Source organism: Penaeus monodon, chromosome 29 (assembly GCF_015228065.2).
Source record: "Penaeus monodon isolate SGIC_2016 chromosome 29, NSTDA_Pmon_1, whole genome shotgun sequence".
NCBI lineage: Eukaryota > Metazoa > Arthropoda > Malacostraca > Decapoda > Penaeidae > Penaeus > Penaeus monodon.
In genome coordinates, this window is record NC_051414.1 from 1,842,726 (window position 1) to 1,843,296 (window position 571).

General features: G+C 50.8%; 1 protein-coding gene across 2 annotated transcripts in view; it reads left to right on the forward strand.

The window, feature by feature from the left end:
* The window catches only part of LOC119591893 (glutamate receptor ionotropic, NMDA 2B-like), a 182,298-nt gene that overhangs the window by 125,638 nt on the left and 56,089 nt on the right, over positions 1-571 (forward strand). For both annotated transcript variants that reach the window (XM_037940640.1, XM_037940642.1), the window contains exon 9: positions 301-445. In XM_037940640.1, the coding sequence (XP_037796568.1) occupies positions 301-445 (145 nt within the window). The remainder of the gene's footprint in view (positions 1-300; positions 446-571) is intronic.

A 571-nucleotide genomic window follows, 5' to 3' on the forward strand; every position in this document is an offset into this window, starting at 1 on the left:
TCGCCCATGGAGACTGCAGACGCGCATTCCCAAGCTCCTCTCCGGTGCCTCGCCTCCTGGCCGGCTCGCGCTCGGGGACGCAGCTTCAGCCGTCGCTCGCTTGGAACGGAAAGATGGATGCGACACTTTTATTGGATATAGGCTTAGGCTCGAGGATATAGGGAATATATATTTTAGGCTTTTTTCATTCTCTGGTGTGATGTGCATGCGTGTCTCTGTTAATCTCCGGTTTACACAGCAGTAGTGTCGAGTGTATGATTTTATTAATCTCTTGCTTGGCGTTTGTCTTTTCGCACTCAGATTCCTGAAGAACGTGAGCATCGACCTCCCCGACGGCGGGTCGACCCCCAACCTGGAGTTCAACTCGGACGGCACCAGGAAGGCGGTCGAGCTCAAGATCATGAACCTCAGGCCTGATATGTCCAACAAGTTTGCCTGGGAAGAGGTGGGTGATTAGCACGCTCAACGCACACTCAGCTACACACACATTTACGCGTAGATCCCCTGAAATGTATACATATGCACACACATGATTATTTTGAAAAACCGTCAATGATCAAAAAGACCCAGG